Source organism: Pelodiscus sinensis, chromosome 4, assembly GCF_052426305.1.
Source record: "Pelodiscus sinensis isolate ZL-2025 chromosome 4, ASM5242630v1, whole genome shotgun sequence".
In the NCBI taxonomy this organism is placed as follows: Eukaryota; Metazoa; Chordata; order Testudines; family Trionychidae; genus Pelodiscus; species Pelodiscus sinensis.
The window spans coordinates 70,590,080-70,610,587 of record NC_143055.1 but is presented as its reverse complement, the minus strand read 5'-3'; the positions used below and the strand labels follow the sequence as shown (position 1 = coordinate 70,610,587).

The 20,508-nt window shown below is 40.7% G+C and overlaps 1 protein-coding gene across 1 annotated transcript in view; it reads right to left on the bottom strand.

Annotated features, from left to right (window-relative positions):
• Positions 1-2,268: 2,268 nt before the first annotated feature.
• Positions 2,269-20,508, bottom strand: part of SH3RF1 (SH3 domain containing ring finger 1) — a 132,344-nt gene continuing 114,104 nt past the window's right edge. Inside the window, exons 11-12 of the mRNA XM_075931132.2 lie at positions 20,167-20,507; positions 2,269-4,854 (exon numbers count right to left, since the gene is read on the bottom strand). Coding sequence (XP_075787247.1) covers positions 4,686-4,854; positions 20,167-20,507 — 510 coding nt within the window. The 3' untranslated portion in view covers positions 2,269-4,685. The remainder of the gene's footprint in view (positions 4,855-20,166; position 20,508) is intronic.

Genomic DNA, 20,508 nt, shown 5'->3' with positions numbered 1-20,508 from the left:
TGTATTGCATTTTGTTCAAGAAAACACATACAATAAAATGGGATCCCCATCACTTTAAGTTCTCAGCCTGAACTGGAACCCCTTCATGTTCTCTTCAATGCTCCCACCCCCCATTTTTCTCAGCATCATCCCATCTTCTCTTTCTTCTCTCTTTTCAACTCATTCCTTATCTCTCTTTTCTCAACCAGCTTATTGCCATAGAGTCCCTTTTATATTAAAACATGCTCCTTTTTCCTCTACCCTGAATACAGGCAGTCCCCGGGTTACGTACAAGATAGGGACTGTAGGTTTGTTCTTAAGTTGAATCTGTATGTAAGTCGGAACTGGCGTCCAGATTCAGCCGCTGCTGAAACTGATCAGTTTCAACAGTGGCTGAATCTGGACGCCAGTTCTGACTTACATACAGATTCAACTTCAGAACCCCAGGCATCCCCAAGTCAGCTGCTGCTGAAACTGATCAGCGGCTGATTCCAGGAAGCCCCGGGCAGGGGCTTCCTGTAGTCAGCCACTGGTCAGTTTCAGCAGCGGCTGACTTGGGGACGCCTGGGGCAGAGGAGCTGGGGTGCTGTTGGGTTGGTCCAGTAGCGCCGCGCTGGACCAACCCAGCAGCACCCAAGCCGCTCTGCTCCAGGCGTCCCCAAGTCAGCCGCTGCTGAAACTGACCAGCAGTGGCTGAATCAGGATGCCTGGGGCAGAGCAGCTGGGGTGCTGCCGGGTTGGTCCCGTAGCGCCCAGAGCGGCGCTACGGGACCTACTGGCAGCACCCCAGCTGCTGTACCACAGGCGCCCGGAGCAAAGCCACGGAGCACGGGGGCAGCGGGACAGCCCAGACGCGCCGTGGCTGTTCTGCTGCCCTCGGGCTCCGCGGCTTTGCTCTGCTTTGCTCCCCGTCCCCTTGGTCTGCAGTCCAGGGGGACGGGGAGCAAAGCAGAGCAATGCCCTGGAGCACGCGGGCAGCGGACAGCCCAGGCGCGACTGGGCTGCCCGCTACCTGCATGTTCCGTCGCTTTGCTTCCTCTCCCTGGTCTGCAGGAGACCAGGGAGAGGGCCCCGTTCGTAAGTGCGGATCCGACATAAGTCGGATCCGTGTAACTCGGGGACTGCCTGTATATAACAATTCCCCTCCACCAGTCTAAAGTCAAGATTTGTATGGCTATTGTATCACAAACAGAATTAGCAGTAGCTATGAAACATGGGTTGAAATTCCATCCCATGTCTGTAATTATCTGTACATTTTTCAATGTCCAAAGGGCAGAATAGCATGGAAGGTAATCATTTGTGAAGTTGGGTAGGGGGATATTTATAGACAAAATTAGATAATGCATGCATAAGGCTCTCAGAGCTGAAAATACTTAATGGTGAAGAGTGCATTGATTTAAATAGAGTTGCACCTATTTACTCTAGTGATTAATATTGCCCTGGATGTAAATAACAGTCACTATTCTGTAATAATACTGTGGTGATACATTCATAAAGCAGACAAATCACATTATTTTGACCATATGATTTGGGTACTTAATTTCTTCTAATGCTTCTAAAAGCAGAAGGAAATGCTGGGTTTACCTCTCTGATCCACAAATACACAAAACAATGTTACTGTCCTCTTTTCTGGTGTTTTTAGGCATTGAATTTTGCAATAAAGTAAAATATAATTCCTATTATAATCTGAAAATTGAGTATTCAAATGTCACATTATCCATCTGGGGAAACACTTTACTACTCATATGTACCTGATGATACTCTGCCAGCCCTAAAATGATGTAATTAGATAATCTGTTTGGCATGGAAATCTTTTTGTGGTGAGATAATCCACAGAATCATTGATATGAGAAAGGCCAGTCACGTTACCTTGTCCTCCCTACTGCTACTGCATTATATTTTTTTCTGAACTTCCCCTTGAAATTCATCTGATGGTATCTGAAGACTTTTTTTCTTTATAAACACACACATCCTCCTGTGAATTCTGAAATAATTTTGTTAGTTTTATTTGTAAACTTGTTATAAGTAATTTCTATTTAACTTTTGTATAAGTTTTCTGCTTAAGCTGTTTACTAAGAAAATATTTATTAAGAAGAGGAGCTTAACAGAGTAAATCAACACCTTGCATTCACTGGACCAGAAAGATAGACATACAATATTTTACAAAATTTCTTTATGGAATTACACAAAACATATACATTAGGTTCATCTGTTTTTACAATGAATCCCAAGCCAAAAAAACCCAACAAGCCCAAAACCAAAAAACTTTTACAAAGATCAAAAGAAAGGCATGATAAACTGCATTTTAATCATTGTTGCACTTCTGTGTAACAAGCCCTTGTTACAAAACATTACTTTAGCATTGTAAAAAAGTCAATAGAAAATGTATTTACTCTAATGGAACTATTAACAGAGGATATTTTAACTGACTTTACACTTTGAAACCTTAAGAACAGAGGTACTTAAGTCACACAGTTTAAAGTATGGAAAGTAGAGAGCTAGAAAAATGTTTTTAACCTTTAGTAGTCTTTTTTTAATATAAAATGCACTAATTTCCCAAAATAATAATATTTTGACACATTAGTATCAATTTATGCTGATGAAAGCTGATGCCAGCTTCCTTCTAACTAAAGTTCATTTCACAAAAATCTTAATATATTACATGAATATTCAAGTAAACTTTAAAAAATATTTAAAAAACACAAGAATTGAATTGTACAGTGTTTCATACAGATGGTTAACTTAGGAATGATGTGATTTCCAGCTATATATATATTTATACATATTTAAGTTCATCATGACACTACCTGATATTGCAAAAAATCCTCATGGTTATTGTTTATTATTCTTCCATATATAATTCTTAAAATTAAAATTTTAGTTGCACCTTAATCAGAAGGTATGCCGATGATTTAATTTATTACCAGCTAGTGTGCCTTTTTGTATGTTGTGCAATATTACATCACACTGATACCCCACTTTGTGATATGCTGAACATCTTCAACTTCCATTAACTTTTATGGGAGTTGACGGTGCTTAGTTGATGGTGCTTGCAAGTGAGAGCAAGAAAACCATAATATAAGCAACAGTATTAAAAAAAAGACACTCAACTGAATTCTGTCTCAGCTATATGCTATGGGTTCACTAGCAAAAAACCTCTCTCAGAACCCTCAAAGAGTAACAGTAATGTTCTCTTTGTAGCACTTCTTTACTCCTGTTAGCTGGAGTAATGTAAGAATGTTTTATTATTGACTCAAACACTAGACACCTAATGTGTTGAGAGAGAGTCACTCACTAGTCTTGGTCAGTGAATTTTGGACTACAACAGAATTCTGGTTTACTTAATATCCCCTGCAATGGGCAAATTTCAGAGCAAAATAACCCACAACAGGAAATTGGAATGAAAAATACAAATCACGCACAGTTTATATTACTTCAATAATACATGCAAGACGATGAAAAAGTCATAATGTACCAAAGAAGCAACAATTAAAAAGTTAGCGAAGTTTTCACAGTGTCTTTACAGCCTTTTACTTTAACACAAGTGCATCACTTACCATCACTATTGCTCAAACATTTTAAAACGTCTCCTGGCCATGCAGATCACTTTGAAAAAAACAAAACAAAGCAAATTACATTTCTTAGGCATTTTAGACATCGAGTACAACTCAAAGTTTCAACCCTAGGAGATAAGTTGCTATTCTAAAATTAAAAGTGTTCTGCAAATATAATTTGTTTTGCCATTGTGCTTTAAGATTCTTTTTATCTCTGTTACATCCTGAGAGTACTAAAAGATCAGAGAGCTAGCCAAATATGCAAAGTTAAACTTTGTTTAGTTATCCAAATTCTTGAACAAACAGAAGCTACAGGGAATTTCTTATTGGCTTCCTCTCAATTTCTTCCTTCCCATCCTTGAGGTTGTTGAGATGTTATCCGTTGCAGTGTTATGTCTTTGCCTTCCAGAAACATTATACTGCTTGGGCAATTTTTAAGGAGTAGAATTCGACTAAAAAACAACTGATACATTCTGTCCTAAGAACAAGACACACAATTCCATTCTTTTCCCAGTTTCCAATTTCAGTTTGACATCACATCATCACTACAATCCTAAGAACAAGACACACAATTCCATTCTTTTCCCAGTTTCCAATTTCAGTTTGACATCACATCATCACTACAACTCTACATTAACTCATAACACAAAGACTAATTCCATTGTCATACACAGCAGGGGAAAAAGTCAAGAAGAAAAAAGGGAGGTTCTGTATCAGAAATAAGCACTCCCTCATTGGGAGAGAATCCAGCTACCCCTTTGCTATCATTTTATAAATTAATAATTTGTTAAAATCATAATCACAAGAACCTAGCTATTACACAACATTCAAGTTTTAAAGAAACAAGAATAAATTAGTTACAGCTTTGTAAACAATTATTCATTTGTGTAACATCTTTGAAGGAAAAAGGTTCCCCTTATAATAAATCAGACAGTACAAGGCACACATTACACTTAAGAATACAAAGTGATAAAAATAGCAGATGCCTTCATCATCTTTGTTCACTTGCCATTGTGGTACAGAACATTGGAGATATATATAATTTCTTTATATTACAGTCATTTGAAAGTCTTCTATGACTGCACTCTTTCTGCTAATATTTTGTGCTATTTTATAGTGTAGTGTGATTTGCATCTCTTTAAAAGAATCTTCTCAGATGTTTTCTACAAAGCTGCCAGGGAAAAGGCCAGTTTTTCCATTGCGTTGCAGAGTACCTTTGAACCAGCCATCCTCATGCTTTTTATGTACAAAAACAATGTCTCCTTCCTTAAGTTCAAGTTCTGCTTCACTCTGAGGAGGATAGGAGACCACAACTCTATATCTGTACAATAAAAAGACACTTAAGTTTAGAATTTGTACAAAATTTTGTACTGTTAACAAAAAAGTATAATTACAATTTATCAGAATAGGAAGCTGATTGGAAGTAGTTACAAAACTGATAGGAACAGAAAAATAAATATATCATGCACAGAAAATAACAGAATGTTAACATAAGGAATTCAAGCTAAATGCATGTAAATATTGCTCGTGCTCTTTCATTAAGATCCTTGTAAAATATATCAGAGTTATGACAGGCAAGGGAAAAGAAATGTAAACAGAGTTTTAGATATACTGTAAATGTTTCCTTGAAGCTACAGTGACTAACAATAATAAGATTAAAGGATTGCACAGTAGTAATTTGTACCTTTTCCTAAGTGCATAGTTATGTGGTGGCCTATCTTAAAAAAATATCTAATAAGACCTATACTTTTATGTATTGCTTGTGGGTTTTTTCTTTCTAGATAAGATCTTCAGAGTTAGAAGCATGCTACCTCATTTGTTTAGACAATGCCCATCATGTTTTGGTACTACTGTAACAAATAAACCATTACTGTACATAACATGTAGAACAGTATTTTCTTCTCGCCTTTGGACTGTTGAAAAAAACCCACATTTTCTTATAATATAGTGAGGCCTGGTCTACGCTAAAGGGGAAGGTTGACTTAAGATATGCAACTCCAGCTACATTAATTATACAGCTGAGTCAATGTATCTTAAATCTGTGACACCATCAATCTTTCACAAAGCGTACACACGACCTGAATGCTTTGTTATCCAGCACTCTGTTAAGCAAATAACTTTGTTAATCAGCATTATCCCCTAATTGCAATACAGCTGCATCTTCAGGAGTGGGTGCCTGACATCAGCCTGTACAGCCTGTTATGAGGCTTCTGATAGCCAGAACTGCTGGCTGACATCCTCAGCATACGTCTCCTTCCCTCCCAGCCTGCTTCAAGCTGCCGGGAGTCGCACTGGCTAGTAGAAGGCAGGGCAGAGCAATAAGCTTTGTTATCTGTCACCTTCAACTAACCAGCAACCCCCATTCCCTGTGAGTACCAGATAAAGCTTTCACTGTACCATAAGAAAATGATCTCCACAATTATCTCACTGTAATATAAAATGAACCCCCTTTCACTTACAAGTTACATGCCATATTATAAACAGTTTTTAAAATTCACTTTCTTCCAAATCTGTTTTAAGCACATATAGGACCATTCAGTCATCTTGGGCTATGTGTATACTACACATCCATGGCAGCAGCAGCATGTAGTATACTGCAGTGTAAAGCAGAGAGCATCCACAGTGGAGTGTAGCTACACAGATCAATGAAAGCCTCTAGCAGAGGGGAAACAGCAGGATAAGACTTCAGCAGCTTCCTGTGGCAGAGCAAAATCTGTGTGCAAAGTCTCCAGCAACATGGAAATGTGGGAGTCTTTCCCTGCAACAGGGGAGGGAGATGCAGCAGGCAAGTAGAGTCATGTAGGGTATGTTATCAGGTACTTTCCCATACCCTTCTTACCCTACTTGCTTAAGTTGTGTCTCATGGTCTACTGCTATTTATACCTGTGTAAAGGGGACTGCATATGTATGTATACTACAAGCTGCTGAAAGAAGCACATAATGTAGACATAAAGGAGTACCAGTTCAAAAAGGCTTACAATTTAGATGAGTTCTAACTTCGCAGACAGCTGTGTTTCTTATTTCAGTCAGATTCACTGGATTGTTTTGTATCCCAACCCTATCTATACAATTCATTTTCTCATGCTAAAATCAGATACAACTATAGCCCAACACCGAATGTGGAACTCTCAGTCCTCCAGTTTAAAAATATCTAAGTGCACTATTAGGCCATATGTTTTGCAAAAAGAAATCTAGAATTTCTAGTGAAAATGAAGAGAATTTGCAACCATCAAGATTATTAACTAGAAATATAATAATATGTTAAAGATGTGACAAACACAAAATGCCAAGAAATTCAGAATAAAAATGAAATGCCTGCTACAACCCACCTTGTTATGTTTAGTAGCCACATTATAGCAGCTAATTTTAAAAGCACTACACTGTAAGCTATATTATAGTAAGAGAGAGATTCATGTTGCTTGTATGCCATCTGTCTGCGTATATGTTGTTCTTTTAAAAAAAATAAACAAAAAAGAAAAACTACTGAAGAAGCTTTATTATATACAAACTAAATATATGCATACATTCAAAATCTTTAGGAACATGTACCAGCACAGCAGACATTTTAAAAAGCCTCATGAGAAAGTTTTACTGCTTTAAATAAAACTTCTATGTGGTTAAGGTCATATTAGGAATTCATCACTTGTCAAATTTTATCTATATACTGATTTAATAAACAACCCAAATAACAACCCAAAAAGGGTCAGTTAGACCACTGCTGGACTAGTACTTGGATTATATAAAATGTGTCAAACCAATTTTGTGATGAAGTCTGGAAAAACAATAATACACGTTTATAAAACAATGCCACGTTTGTGATGGAACACATTTTTAATTGTTAAGTTATAACCAGGGGGCAAAACCAGCTTCTAATGGTAACTCTACTAAAGTTTTAACCAAAGCAAGATTACCAGTAGTAGCTAAGAGAAAATTTCCTAACAGTATTTACCCCGTCAAGAAAACCCCTCAGGTTTATTACCTTTTCCTTTTGACAAATTGGGTTCAAATCTTGGCTTATGACATTATGACCCAGGAACCTCTTGGTGTCAACTGGCAGAGAGCACAGGGGGCACACGGAGTTGGGTCCCTGATTCAGATATATGCATAATAATTCCCAAAAGGATGGCATGTGAGGTCTCGACTGAAAGCCCATAGTTCTCTGGTCATGATAACTACAAAATGTATGTATAGATATTTAAACAGTTGTGTCTATATCTTCAGGCAGGTAATTTGATTATTTCCCTGCCCTGACATTGTGTATTGTCTCCCCACAGTACTTGCATACTGACCAGGTGCTGATTAAATCTACAAAAAAGGACTATACAGGAAAACAACAACCTGCAGGAGGCTCCCTGCTTATGAGAAGAACAACGGATTGTTTGGAAATGTATCAAATGGAAACAGGCACCTTGGATCTTTCACCAAGAAGGCAAGTTGAGAGTGCGACTGACTTATCACATGAACAGAAGATCACTGCCAAGTCTGACTGTAAAACATTGGAAAAATTTTAGGTTTGTATTGCATTGATACAAGAAAGTATCTAGTTAAGTAACTAGGTTCTAGAATGTGTTATGATTCTATTTAAAATGTTAATAGTTTTTTCCAATATATCTACTTGCTCTCACTTAAATCTGTATACCTTGTTAAATAAAGTTTTATTTACTTTTGCTATACACTTACTCTTATTGTGTGTTAGACTGTGGTCTGATATGTAACTGGTATGCTAGATGCTTCTTGGAAGCAGCAAATTTGTAGCTACTGTAAGGTTTAGTTTACATTAGCAACTTATGTCAGTATAAATACATTGCTTAGGATTTTCCACACCCTGTGTGACACAGTTATACCGACCTAACTCCTGGAGTAGACTAGGGAATGTCACAGTGTAAACAAGTAAACAATTAACTGTTGAGCTTGGACTCCTTGATTAACCTTCATAATTACACTTGCTTTCCCCTGCCCCCACTGATGCCTCTGTGTCAGAGGCAGCAGCGCAGGGGGGCAGGTGGAACTGGCTTTTAAGTTGGCTCCTGCAGAGCCATCTGCCTCCAAAGCTGGCTCCCTGCGAGCACTGTTCCTGCCTGCCCTCCCCCTGCACTGCTGCCTCTGATACATTGGCAGCACCACACAGGGGCAGGCATCTCTACAGGAGCTGGTATGCATGGGGAGCCAGCAGCTTCCTCCATACCCTTTCCCCTACCCCTCATGTAAATGTGTACCCACTGAAAATGTCAGTGCGTACACATTTAGCAAAATAAAGAAATTCTAACATCCTTAGAGTAGACAGCGCTATGGGAGGGTTGATGGGAGGGCTTCTGCCCTTAGCATAATACACATTCCTAAAAGGCGGTAGCTATCTGTGCTAACAAAAGAAGTCCTCATGTGGAGTATGTAGTGTTGGCAGCCTTTTAAATATAGACCAGCCCTGAGTGTTAAGTGGAACAAGGGTTGGACACTCCAAGGAGAAACTCAGGGAGCCCAGGGGTTATAATGTGCCTGCCATAAATCTCTAGAGATGGGGATCTGTGTAGGCCTAGAAGGGTGTGCTTGTTTTGCCTGTGGTCAGGGAAATTTGGAGCTGACTTCAGCAGACATATGGTAACGGTTGCTGGTGGTGAGATACTTCACAACCCTGGGTACTCCCAGGAAGTGTCAGACATAAAAAGAGAATATTTGTTTATGGACACATTTCCACTAGGGAAAATAACCTGTAAACATGAATGGCTGCCTCTGCATAAGACAGGCCACGTAGATTACTAAGATGGCTTTTTGGAAGTCAAAAATCAAGTTCCATTATATAGCTTCAGGGGAGATCTAGTGTTCCCCTGGCCATACTAGGCTTGTTCTAATAAACCCTTTAATTTCATGAACATTGAGCCAGGGATGTGAAAGGTTAATGGGTGATACTCACCAGTTCCGGTTAACTGGTAGTGGCTGGTGCTGTTCCCTGCCTGCTCCAGCCCAGGGGGCCCTCTCTGGACGGGGTAGCCCCTGTCCGTGGCAAGCCCAGGCACTTCTCAGGCAGGGGCTGCTCTGGTTACTCGGAGCAGTCCCTGCTCGTGGGGTGGGGCACTATAGCCCAGCCTTGGTGGACAGGGAGCAGTCTCCCCACTGTCTGTCACTCCTTTATTCAGATAACTAGTTGAACATCACATTTAACCAGTGAACCAACTAAACGGGATTTTACATCACTACATTGGACTAATTATTAGTAAGGTTACGATATTTTTACCAGGATTATGGAAGTTATGAAATCCATGACTTCTAGTGAAGTCCATGAATTCAGCCCTATCTGCTGCAGGTCAGAACTTCACAGCTCTTTGTCCCCACAGGTGTCAGAGCTCCTAGCCACTACAGGCAGTGAGGACCTCCCTCCCCTGCAGCTCCCAGCTCCAGTGGGTGGTGGGGGACCCTGGAGCTCCGAGCTCCCACAGGTGGTGAGCATCCCTGAAGCTCAGCGTGACTGCCTCAGCTGCCCAACCTTTGGTATGCGGACCCTGCATCTGAGCTCCCATTTTGTCAGGGATGTCTGTAGTAAAAATCATGGACAGGTCACTGGCTTCTGTGATTATTTCTTTGTTGCCCATGACTACTCGATGACTTTTACTAATAATATCTGTGACAAAATATTAGCCTTAAATATTAAATAGCTTTGTTTGATTGAAACTCGGCTAGGCATGTAAACTCTTTTTAAATTAATTAATTAGCTTAACAGTAAGTTTAACCAGTTAAATGGGGTGGGGAGATGGGCTGGAGCACCCCTGCCTGTGACGCATGCTGGCCTGCTGGGGATAAGGGCTGCTCCAACCGACTAGAGTGCCCCTGACTGCTGCAGGCCCTGCAGGGCTGGACCACCCCCTGCCCAAAGCAGGCAGGGGGCTGTTCAAGCTCCTTCCCAGTTAACCGTAACTGGGAAGCCTCACCTGTTAAGGGTGAAGGTTACCGGCTAATCAGTTAACAAATGTAAACTCAATAAGTATATCACGCATGCACACTCCAGTACTGGCTGAATTTTATCCAGAAGAAAGCTATTTAAATATTAATCTTAGTTTGGCTATCTATGTGCTTGGCTTTTGTACATTGTATTTCCCCTATAAATGTTTCTTGAACTTCTTGGAATGTTTTTCATTGCAGCTGCCAATGCTGCTCTTGACAATGTTCTAAATTATATCCTCTGCACAAAGAAATTTCTCATGAATTCACAGCTGTCTTGTCTTTCGCTATGTTCATTTTATGGTTAATAGTTCTTAAGACTGTTTACCCAAACAGCTTTGCAATATCCACATTTTGTGTGTCCCTTCAAATTGTTCATAAAGATAATTTTTGCATTCTTTAAACTTTATAAATTCTCTCATTCTAGCCTGAGTAACATTGTCATTCCTCTATATCTCCCCAATATTTTGCTAGCCATCTTATCATTTGGTGCCTGTGACAGGGTGAGCATACCCCGCACTAGAACAGGAGTAGTAAAAACTCTGTGGGCAGAGGAAGTCCCACCCTGTCAACCAGAGTGGGCTTGCTCCAAGTGCTGGGACAATACAAAAGGCCAGAAAGCAACTCAGTCTGGACTGGCCAGCGAAGGGGAAAGACCTCCAGCCAAAGTTCCTGAGCTACAACAACCAGCGGCCCAGGCAGTAGGAACCAAAGGCCCAGGAGACTGCCGCTACACAGACCCAGTGGAGCCCCAGGGAAAAACCACTGCAGGGCAACTGGGACACCCAGCCACTAAGTGGGATGACGCTACAGCAGCACCTGTAGGAAGCGAGCCAGGGAGGGTGCAGGAGTGGCCTCTCCTGACCAAGTACACTTGGTGTGTTTTGGCTGAATTCCCTGCCGAGAGCGCGGTAGACTGACCTGCCGTTCACAGGGCCTGGGTTGGGACCGGGTGGAGCAGGGTGAGTCTGGATCCCCCTACCAGGGCGCTAGTCCCTCAAACCACTGACTGGCTACTGAGCTACATGGTCCTAGGACAAGGGCTGCTCTTAGATTTTGGATATTGAGCCATACTGCCCTGAGACAAGTGTGATTCATGGACTCTGGCTACTGAGCTGAAGTGCCCTGGAACAAGGGCTATTATTAAACTTTAGCTACTGAACTGCACTGTCCTGAGACAAGGGTGACACACTGGCTTTGGCCAGTAGGCCATTCTGCCCTGTGAGTAGGTCTACTCACAGACTCAGTGTTATTCCAAGAACAGGGGTATTTACAGATTAAAGAGACGGGCGATTACCCCACAGTCAATAGTGTGGCGTCCTCATCCCAGAATAGCTTTATTCCTGTGATGGGGTGAGCATATGCTGCCGCAGTGCTAAAAAACAGTGCACAATAGTGTTTTAAAATGCTATCTCTGTTACCATGCACCCCTCAACTGAACAACACAGCTATCTCCCTATGTCCATTTGAATCTAGTCTTCACCATTTTTCATAATGACCAGTGCTCCCAAATTCAAACTATCTTTTGCTCATTCCTCTGTCAAGCCAATTTTGTGGGATCGTGGTCAGGATCATCTTAAATCCACGGGTCCCTCCTCTTCACCTTCCGCTCAACTATTTAACAAAAACAATTTTGTATTAAGGTAAACATTTAATTGTCTGTGAAATACTTGTTAATTTTTAAGACTTCTTGATGTCCACCTATACTAAGTTGTCTGGTTCATTGTCAAATCCATGAAGAAATTAATTACTTTTGTTCAGTGAGATCTCCTCTTTGGAAAAGTACATCTACTTTAATATGTTTGAACCTTTCCAAGTAATTGTCCTAATGACTGTTCCTGTTCAATAACTCTAAACTCTTTCCCAGTCTAAAAGCCAGAATTATAGGTCTGTGGTGCCCTGGGCCTCTGCTGGTCCATTTTTAAATTACAGCTGTTATATTAGTTTGCTTCCAGCCTGAGAGTTTCTCTTCCATGTTTCTTAATAAAGAGTTGAAAGCTCTGATTTGTTTTAATTTGTTGTCTGCTATCATTAGAATATTGGAATATGAGCAATATGGTCCTGAAACCTAACTTAAGTTGCCCTTCAAACATTGTTCCCTGCACCATTTTCCAACCCGTTTCTGTGTTACATTTCCTTTCCTTTTTTATGACCCCCTTAAGGAAAATTATCTCTTTCTGGAAAGTCTTCAACATTCTTTGTGATCAGTCAATGAAAAATATTTTAAATTTGCCAGAAATAAGCAACCTGCCACCCATTTCCCCTTATATGTCAAAACATGCATCTCTCAGTCTTTACAGCAATTCATATTTGTGAAAAAAATGTAGTTTTTTGGTCTTATTTTAGTTGTAATATTGATATTCCTGATCTTCCCTAAAAAAAGGTCAGCATGTACCTTTTCTCTCTGCTGATCAATGTATTGCTCACTGTATTTCATTACTTATAGAAAAGAGTCTACCTCCTAAACTAATTATAGCTGGGTTTTTTGGTAATATTAACTGTAACTCCTCTATGAACAAGTAATCTTATCTCCAAAGAGATAAAGGCCTCACTTTCTGGCATGCAGAATAACACACGGACAAACATGATATTGCTATTATAACTTCATACAAATGTATTAAGTCTTATTTTCAATTCTCACCAACTGAGGCTGAAAACTTGGATCTACTTAATTATTTGATATCCCTTCACAGCTCATCCCCGTCCCACTGTCTTAAAAAAATTTCTCCTTATCCATCTTCAAATGGGGTTCCTGACTCCCACTGTGGAGATCATCTTCCCCCAGGAGCTGACTAACTTCTTAACAGTTTTCTGTGTTGTCAGATCTGCTCTCACATCCCTTGTGAAACTGTTGCCAGCTAAAGTCACTCTATATGTTCAGGAAGTTGATGTCACACCAGTCATTTTGTGGTGGATAAAATGACTGGACCCACTTTAATCACAGAACAAAATTACTGCTGTCCTGCACTGTGTCTGGAAGAAAAAGTTTGTCTTATAATTTGGGATATGCAGTGATGTGTATTTGAATACAAGATCAGGCCTTTATCATCATTGCAGGGTCTGAATTTGTAACTATAGTACTCTAAAACATACTTAATCCAGTACACAAAGGCTGAAATTCTCCTTTAACTCTTATAGAAAACACTGACAAGCAATTTAAAAAAGCCCTTCACTGATTAAATTACACTCTCGGTATTTGCACAAGGGTAGAACATGACTTCCTTTAAAACAGCATGTGTCTCTGATATGAGCCTTGCTAAAGCAACATAAAACCAATTTTGGTTATTTTTTTTTATATTAAGGAGGAAAATGTTGCACCTGAATGGACTGTGTTATTCTGAGAGAAACAGCAGTATAAGGCAGCAGTCAGGTACTTGTACCTCAGTCCCTGCTGTAAAGTACACTTGAATGGGAAGAGTGAATTTATTCCCTATAGTAAGGCCTGTGGACAGAAACACAGCAGTCTAAAGCACTTCATTAGGAGACAGGAATCTCTGAATTTCATTCCAAGCTGTGTCAAAAACTTGCAGCAAGGCTTGGTCAACTCATTTAACCTCTCTGTGTCCCAGGCTCAAGGATAACACAAAATTAGGTCAGCTAAACTCCATCACTCATAGCTGTGAAAAAATCCTCACTCTGGTGATGTAATTAAAATGATCTAAGCCGTAGAGCAGACAGCGCTAAGTTGACAAAAGAATTCTTCTGAAGGAGAATGACTTACTGTAGTGACTTAAGAACCCCTTCCATTACTGTGGTGTCTACACTGCAGCTGTGCAACTGTAGTGCTTCTAGTATAGACACACATTAATTTAAATCCTGAAGGAAATTAAAAATAGATGATCTACTTAAGTTAGACCAATTTGTCATTTTGAGGATTCATAGGTGGCACATCTACAAAAGGGTTGGAGGGGAGTCTCATTTCTGGTGCTTCCTTCCCAAGAATAGACACGGATGTCTGCCAGCCCTCATCATTTAGGTCTGATTTATTTTGATGCCAAAGTGCTGATTTACTTGCTCTGTACATATGTCCTCTTTAATGGCTCTAACTGTACAGATGAATTTTTTAAAACTATTTCTTTCTGTAAGGTAGATGGGAAAAATCTGGTGTAATGAAAGCATAAAAGCTATGGATTTACCATGGGAGTTTATTACTGTGCCATTAAATAAGCCAACACTACTGATAAACATGATTAAAACATAAATGGCAATATTGTCAAAAGGAGCCTAAGTCCCATTTATCAAAAACGTCTATGGCTATGTCTGCTCTAGAAATGCTAACACAACACAGCTTCAGTACTGCAGCTGTGCCTACATAGTACTGTATTCACCTGCTACACAAAAGAAAGGGGGAATTATGATATTCCTGGGTATTTTACTCTATTACATTTTAGTTTTGTTTGTTTTATCTTTTAATAATACAATGTCTTCCTTTTTTGTTAACCATGTTATTGTATCAACAGTTTAGTTCTTTCCAGTCATCTAGTTTTCCTCACAAGATAACAATTTATCTACTTCACTGAAGGTTTAGGAAGTTGAATTAAATAGTGTCAAATACTCTGAAGACTTAAAGTGCAATGTAAGCAATGTGTTCTTAATAAAACAGGAACAAGTAGGGTTGCCAGGTGTCCAGTTTTGAACCAGACAGTCCAGTATTTGTGCTTTCTGTTCAGCAAACAAATTGAGAAAATATAAATGTCTGGTATTTTCTAAATAAGATGTAATGTAGATTGTGATGTAATATCAAGTGTGTCTGGTATTTTTTGTTGAAACCATCTGGCAACCCTAGGAACAAGTGTCCTGGCAATGGAAACATAGGACTAGAGCAGCACTAGAGAGGGAGGAATTAACCCTTCAAAAGAAGGGACAATGAGAAACCAGTGAAAAAGGCTGAAGTTTCCAATTAAAGAACATTTGATGAAAGGTAATAAATTAATGATTGGGAAGGGCATGGTTTGGGGATAGCTGTTTACTCTTGTACCAATTATAGAATAAGAGTACATCATATTAGACAGGATCTTTCTAAAATGTGTTACTTAAAGATTAATAAAAAAATGTTCAGAATTGTTTTCCATGAGTGAGCTTTGAGAACAGAAGACACTGTAATGTTTTTGGAAAGCCTGCTTTATGGAGAATCACTTAGGCCTATGAAAAATATCCACTTGAGACATCAAATGGTGTGATTTTCAGATACACTACTGTTTCAAGTAAATTTAGGAGAAGAGGAGGTTACTTATCTTTTGCTATAACTGACGTTCTTCAAGATGAGTGTCTTGGGGGTGCGCCAAAGAAAGTGCTGGTGAGTCCTAGCACTGCAGAGCAGATTTTTCATGGCAGTGCATGGGACCACGTATGCATGGCGTGCGAGGGGCACAGGCAGTTTGCACTACTGTACATGCATGGCCATCCTCCACTGAGTTTCTTCTCTATCCGGAACCCGGCCTAAGAGAGAAAAGGGTCCAAAGTAGAGGGGAAGAAGGGAAGGTAGTGGAGCACCCCCAGGGATGCTTATCTCAAAGAACGTTCATGACAAAAGTAACCTCCTCTTCTTCTCCGAGAGATGTCCCTGGGGGTGCTCCACAGGAGGTGTCTGCAAAGCAATATGTCCTATGGAGGTAGGGACTTTGGATCAGGGAGATAAGCCGTTGTCAGGACTGCCTTCGACACCCTCATGGAGTGAAGAGGGCCACTGGAAAGTGTATAATGTTTCACAAAGGTTTGTTCTGATGTCCATGTAGGAGCAGCACCGATATCTTCAATAGGAATCTTTCGCAGGTAAGTGACCAAAATGGTGACTGCCCTAGTAGAATGGGCACAAATCGAGATAGGTGGTAGTAAGTGATTCTGGTCATAACACATTTTGATGCAGTCTGAGACCCAGTGGGACAATCTTTATGATAATATCTGGTGCCCCTTGTTGCATTCTACGATGGAGATGAAGAGTGTAGGGGATGCCCTGAAGGGTCCTGTTCTATGGAGGTAAAAGGAAAGTGACCTAAGTAGGTTGAGGGTATGCATTTGTGCTTCAAAGATATTGGTATGAGATTTGGGGAAGAACACAGGTAAGTGGATTATCTGATTGATGTGGAACACAGAGCGTACCTTGGGTAGAAATTTGGGAAGGGTCCATAGAGATACCTTATCCTTTAAGAAGATAGTGTATGGCAGATCTGCCATTAGGTGGCCATCTCTCCTACCCAACGGGCTGATGTTATTGCAATGAGGAATACTATTTTTAGGGATCAATGAAGAAGGGAGCATGTGGCCATAAGTTCTAATAGAGGTTTTGTGAGCGTATTTAGCACCAAATGTAGGTCCTCTGGTGCCTGTGGTGTAGCTATGTCAGGATATAATGCTTGTAGGTCTTTATGAAGCGTTTGGTCATGGGATGTGCAAAGATTGTAGTGTCATCAATCCTCATGTGGAACACTGCGATGGCTGCTAGAGCATCACACTTTAATTGAGCTGATGGAAAGATAGGATTGCTTAAGGTGCAGTAAGTATTCAAGTATTGCAGGTAGTGGGGCTGTCTCCGGGGCTATGTTGCGGGGAGCGGCTTAGTGCACAAAACGAGAACATTTATGACTATATGTCTTTCACATTGAAGGGGCCCTGCTGCGGAGGAGCACCTTTCGTACCTGGGCTGAGCACTATAGCTCTATGCCTGCAAACCACTGAGGTACCAAGCCTTGAGGTGCAGTGTTGGAAACTGTAGATGTGGGGCTTAAGTTCCTAGTTGGAATAGGATCCTTGGGTTCTGAGGGAGTGTGATTGGGTGACATAGGGCTATTCTGTTCAGGAAGGGGGACCAAGGTTGCTGAGGCCAGCAGGGGGCTATGAGGATGACCATGGCCCTGGCCCTCTGTATTTTAATAATTGTTCTGTTGAGGAGGGGAATTGGAGGGAATGCATAGAGTAGTTGATGATCCCACTTGAGAATAACAGCATCTCCCAGTGAGTCTTTTCCAATACCTGCCCTGGAGCAATAAAGGGAGCAGATATTGGTTGCCATGGTGGCAAAGAAGTCTATCTGGGAATATCCCCATTGTGCAAATATTATTGCAAGGACTGACTAAATGATCTGCCACTCATGGTCCCATAGTAGGGCTCTGCTTAGCATGTCGGCAGTGGTGTTTAGGATGCCAGAGAGATGGAATGCGCTTAAGGAGATGCCATAAATAAGGCACCAGTTCCCTAGGGTGATAGCCTCCGTGCATAAGGCATGGGATTGTGCCCCACCTTGTCTGTTTATATAAAACATGCAAGCAGTATTATTGGTATATATTCTGACATGTCTTCCGGAGATGAGGCAGGAAGTATTGACCATAGACTCCAGTATTGCCACTGCACTGGATAATGCATGGGTAACGGCATCCATGGATATGGAGCCCAGGGAGGCATACCCGCAGTGACAGGTTGGGTAAAACTGGCATGGGATGAATGTCCTGATGTCTCTGTGCTTGGTGATAACTGGAGTGAAAAAAATCCCTTGCTCATCATCATTGTCACTAGATAATAAAGTAGGTGACAAGATATGTTTAGGTACCGCTGAGTAAGCTAGCTTGTCTGTACCAAGGAACGGAAAATTGAAAGTTGATGATACCGCTAGGTCCCTCTGATGTAGGCAGGTAGGTGTGGGAATGGAAGGTACCATGACCGTAGCTTGTGCTGACTCCACCCTTGTTAGTGTGGCCGATGTATTTGCAGCCCCTTGAGATGACAGGATGGTGCCGATAAGCTGTTGTTGCAGTGCCATGTGGAGCACTCTTGGTGCTGCAAGCTCAGGCGCTGCGTTGGCTGGAGCCATACTTAGTGTCGAGATCTATATGGCAGGCACTGAAGGGCCTGTAGCCTCCGTATGTGCACTATGAGTGGCGCATTACGGTCGGCAGCGTAAGTGCTTGGGGCTTCGTATGTGCTGAGGTACGGTGGTTTCTCAGTCCTGTGCATTAGTTTTTCAGTTATGCACCAGTTGGACGACCAGCCTTCATGTGGTAAAGAAGAGGTGTGTCTCTGAGGATTTCTTCATTTTATCAACTTCAGATTTGGAAGTCCCCAGTGTGCGCAGGTCGAAAGAGGGGTGTTGTACCCTCTCAAGCATTATCATTTTCAGATGGAGGTGCCTAGCTCTCCATGTTCGCGCTTTAAGTTTGGCACAATGTTGATAGTCCTGTTGGACATGGGATTCTCTGAGGCATCTGACACACTTAGTATGTCCGTCAGAGACAGGCATTGCCTCATTGAACCTGAACAGTGCTTAAAGCCTGGTGACTACTTACCTACTGCCCTAAGGAGGAACAGAGAGCACTGCCAACGTCCGTCTTGAGCCAGGGACGATAAGAAGGAACTTAAGGGAGAGTGGCCGCACATGTGCGGTACAGCCGAAAGGTGCTTGTGTGCCTTGCATGCATACCCCCCATGCAATGCTATGAAAAATCCGGTCTGTGGAGCCAGGAAGCACTGATATCTCCAGTGGAACACCACGAGGGACATCTCTCGAAGAAATCAGTATTAAAGGATGTTTTTTAAAAATATTTCAAACGTTATTTATTTATACTCAGAGAGAAAAATTTAAATCTATCTTTGAGTTACATATGAAATAGACATTCTAATGGATGTATGTTACACAGAATAAATAATTACCTCTTCACAAATTTAACTGTGTGATTAAGACAGATGTCAGACAACAGAAGAAATGAGAATTTATAGACCACCATGCAATGTATATTGTTTTTAATAACCTACAATGGGGCTCTGCACAGACACAGTGGCATGCCTGTATGTAGTGAATTACAGGATCGGGTCAAGTCTAAAACTGTACACAGATAAAGAAACATTTGCTACCAACCATAAATTTCCCCCCAACATTGGCTAACATCATTGGAGTTCACATTAAAACTAGAACCATTATTCAAACAGTGCAACAATATATTTTTTCTGGATGTTACAGAAATAGGTAGGTACGGGAGTCTGAAAGGAGAAGATGCCACTGATGCAACAGTTGCACAAATCATGAGGAAAATAAAAACTGGAAAAAAATGCTACTCACTTTATAGCCATTGGGTAACACTGAAGTGTGAAACAATGAGGGTATATTGTGGTTAATTGTTGTGTGTGAATTAAGAATGACGGAGTCAGAAAACTAACAAGGATTTTCAGAATATAGTTTTGTACTAGTGCCCAGCGGAAGAGATTCAGAATCAGGAACACAGTTGTATGATAATACCCTGCAATGGCCTAGTATTCACAAGCAAAGACCTGATCCCACAAAGACTTATACTGAACTTTATGCACTATTAATAATGGGACTATACATAGTTCATATGCATAAGTTATTTGAGAAGGTTCTTAAGTTCTGCTTTCTACTACAGTATGATGGCTTCTGGATCCCAGAATCATTAAATAATGTAAAGGAAGAAAATATCTATCTATCTATCTATTTATCTATCCGAGATGGTTGATGAACCGAAAAAAAAAATCAAGAATTTGATTTTTTTTAAAATTTGTTAAACATTGGAATTTATAAAAAAAATCAAAATATTATAAGTGACTTTATAATTTGTTAAAAATTCAGAAAAAAACATGAAAATTGTAATTTCTTGTTAAAATTTTCAAATGTAGCCAATATTTTGAATAATTTCTGCCAGCTCTAATAAATATTGTTGAATGGAGTCAGTTGTATCTCAGTTTAGACACGTGCAGTTACCTTTCACAAACAACAGGCCTGGATTCATTCAGGATTGGTCCCAATGAGGAACATGGCTGTCGAGGTGGAGGTGCTATAGGAATACTAGAATCCAAAGAACTTGTTTTCCGATGCACAGTCTCCTGAGCTAATGCTGCTGCAGAGAGTTCATTGTCCACAGGACAGAATCCAGCTCTGCCATGGCCAATAGATGATGGAACCTCAGGCCCTACAGCACCCTGTAGGGCCATCTCTGCAGCTGCTTGCTCAACCTCCAGAGTTGGTGATGATGGAGGTGACACTCGGGGCTTGCGTTTGGTAGATGCTCCAGAAAGCAACTTCAGCAAACCCTTTTTTTCTTTC